This window comes from Haliaeetus leucocephalus, unplaced genomic scaffold (genome assembly GCF_000737465.1).
Source record: "Haliaeetus leucocephalus isolate CR32 unplaced genomic scaffold, Haliaeetus_leucocephalus-4.0 Scaffold1014, whole genome shotgun sequence".
Lineage (NCBI taxonomy): Eukaryota > Metazoa > Chordata > Aves > Accipitriformes > Accipitridae > Haliaeetus > Haliaeetus leucocephalus.
In genome coordinates, this window is record NW_010973450.1 from 922,083 (window position 1) to 924,906 (window position 2,824).

At 51.6% G+C, this 2,824-nt stretch overlaps 1 protein-coding gene across 7 annotated transcripts in view; it reads left to right on the forward strand.

The window, feature by feature from the left end:
* Positions 1–2,824, forward strand: part of MBNL1 (muscleblind-like splicing regulator 1) — a 109,970-nt gene that overhangs the window by 28,193 nt on the left and 78,953 nt on the right. Inside the window, exons 1-2 of one of the 7 annotated variants that reach the window (XM_010584910.1) lie at positions 46–205; positions 297–1,267. The exons of 2 other annotated variants lie outside the window; for them this stretch is intronic. In XM_010584910.1, the coding sequence (XP_010583212.1) occupies positions 1,094–1,267 (174 nt within the window). In that variant the 5' untranslated portion in view covers positions 46–205; positions 297–1,093. Of the gene's footprint in view, positions 1–45; positions 206–226; positions 1,268–2,824 lie in introns of those variants that run through there. 4 more of the 7 variants (XM_010584906.1, XM_010584908.1, XM_010584907.1 and 1 more) reach the window with 4 other exon arrangements.

The window sequence follows — 2,824 nt, forward strand, 5'->3', positions numbered from 1 at the left end:
GGGAGCCCCGGGGGGCGGGCGCGCCGGGGGCCGGGGGCAGCGCAGCCAGCGTCTGACAGGCGCGACCTTTCATAAGACGGCCCCCGCCATTGGCTTCCTGCCCGGGAATATCGCTGCAACGCTATCTGCGATTGGCTCGCTCCCGATCATGCCTGGCTCCGCACGGGGAAGCGGCCCCTCTCCTCGCAGCCCGGCGGCGGCTGGCGTGAGTGCCCTGCGCGGGGCGGCGGCGGCGGCTCCGCGGGACACCCCCAAAGGCCGCCCGCTGAATTGTAACGTGTCTCTTCTCTCTACAGGTTGGTACTAAGAAGTGCCTTTCCTGACGTCTCTGCTGCTTGGGACCGCTTCTAGAGCAGCCGCTGCTTTTTGCCTTGCTTGCTGCCAGCTAGACTGCGACGACAGCGCATCCGCCCGCCACCTCTAGCCAGACACCCCCGCTGCCACCCAAAGCCGAGAGAAAGGCGCTGTCGGGCCTTGCCGTAGGCTGCTTTACTGTAAAAATAAAAGTTTGCTGAGAAGGTCAGATATCTTCTGCCCGAAAATCGAGGAGAGGAGGAGGAGGAGGAGGAAAAAAAAAAAAAAAAATCCAGTCTCGATCGTTGCTCTAAACTGCTGCATCTGTCTATGCCAAACTAATCGATACCGATTGCACCACCAAACCCCGCTGCAAATTCAGCTGCGTGGAGAGATTACCTTTCAGACAACTTTACTGAAAGCGGCTTGGAAATCCCGTGTCAGAGGGTCTGCCACGTTTTCATGCTTGCATTGTGGGCTCCGGTTGGCACCCAGGATGGGTTACTGAGCGCACGAGGCTAGTCCCGGGCCACACTTTTTAACGTTCACCTTGCTGGTTAATCCTAGCGTTTCTCTGAGTACAAAACCTCTGTCGATTAACAGTGTCGCACTGTGAACTCCCGGTGGCACATCTTTTCCTTGAGGTTGCGGCCACCTGCTTTTACACGTACTTTTAAAATAGGGAGCGGGGGAAAAAAAAAGTATTCTGGAGGTGGCGCTTTCATCATTTCCAGTTTATCAGTTCAGCTACTCGTTTGTCCGTTTTATTGGAAATTTTAACTACCTGTAAAATCTAAAGATGGCTGTTAGTGTCACACCGATTCGGGACACAAAATGGCTAACGCTGGAAGTGTGTAGGGAGTTCCAAAGGGGGACTTGCTCGCGACCAGACACGGAATGTAAATTTGCACACCCATCGAAAAGCTGCCAAGTTGAAAACGGACGCGTAATCGCCTGCTTTGATTCATTGAAAGTGAGTAAATATTATATTATTTTCAAGGATATACGGTTAACGAAAGAACCAGTTGTAGCCAGAGAAACCCTGCAGCCTGAAAGGGAGCATTTGCTGGCTGCCAGCAGTGGGATGTTTTGCTGCTTTTATTTTATTGATGCTTGTTGATTTGTTTTGCTGTTTTCCTCAGGGGAAGGATAGCAGGAATGAAGGGAAAACATGCCTGGCAGGGCTCAAATCCTCCGATATGGCTACAGTGATTGGTTCTTTGCCTCCAAATTATTCTCTGCCTGTAGCTGGCATAAAGGGCACTTCACGTAGAAACAGCAAAGTCACTGTAAGGATTCTTTGTTTTTAATAGCACAAACCACGTAAGCAATATGAGGATTTGTTTCCATCTCGTAACTACCAGCGAGTGGTTGGTGTCTCTGGACAGCTGATGGTGAATCTTAGAGGAGTGTTTTCCTCCCTAGGTTATTTGGGTGTCTGTGAGCACCCTGCTTGTATTTCTGTGTTTGGGACTGCTGTGGTTGTCCTGTCTTTTTCACAAATGCACTTGCTTAAGGGAAGGACGACGCTTAGCAGAAGGCAAGGTGCCTCTAGACATGCAAGCAGGGATGTAGCAGAGAGGGTACAGCCTCACTGTGATTTTTAGGAGGCATATCCAATTTAGGCACTGTAAATGTATGGCTGCTGTTTTACTGTAGCTGTAGTTTCAGTAATAGGCATTAAACGTGTGGAACCCGGCGCCTTCCCTTCACTTTTTGTGAATTAAATAATCTTAACATTTAAAATACTCACCCCACAAAGAGAGCAGAGTTAATTCAGTAGAGTCATAAAAAAAAGTCAAAAGTTGGGATACAGAAATAGGCCTGTCACATTTTCTGCAGTGTAATTTTTGTCTTCTTGGGACCAAATCCCGGGAAGTGGAGCGGAGCCCGAGTGCGTGGAGTTGGCTCACGGCAGAGACGTGCTCTGGGGAGGGAGTTGTAGCTGTAACCAGCTACTGCAGGTTGCTTGTGCAGCCAGGCCCCGATCGCAGTGGGAGCTGGGCAGGAAGTGGGTTTATAGCGGTTTTATATAAATCCTGCAACGTTCCTGAGTTTAAAAATGTGTCTAGTCTCAGGTCGGGGTAGAGGGTGAACCTTTAAAAAGCTCATGGGTCCAAAATACCCAGCCCCACCACCCCCAGCCCTGTTTTAACTTACGGCAATGGAATTGTTTTTGTTTCTGTGTTGTTCAAATTTATTTTAAAATTACAGTGATTAAAATGCATGGGGGAGGCGGGGGGGAAACTAGTTTTAAAAGGTAGAAATAAAATGTTTGTAAGCATTAAAAAAAGTGTCAGAGTTAGGAGCGGTGCCAGGGGCCCCCAGTGCCGGCGGGGAGTCCCGGTCCCGAGGCATCGCCCTCGGCGGAGGATCGGCCCAGCGCCTCTGCCCACCGCGGCAACGAGCCCGCCCGGCGCTTCCTCTTCGCAGCGAGGCATGGTGTAGCGCGGCGAGGCATGGCGTAGCGCGGCGAGGCATGGCGCGGGCCAGGCCGCTGCGCCGCGGGCGCTGCTGGGGCCGCCCCGCC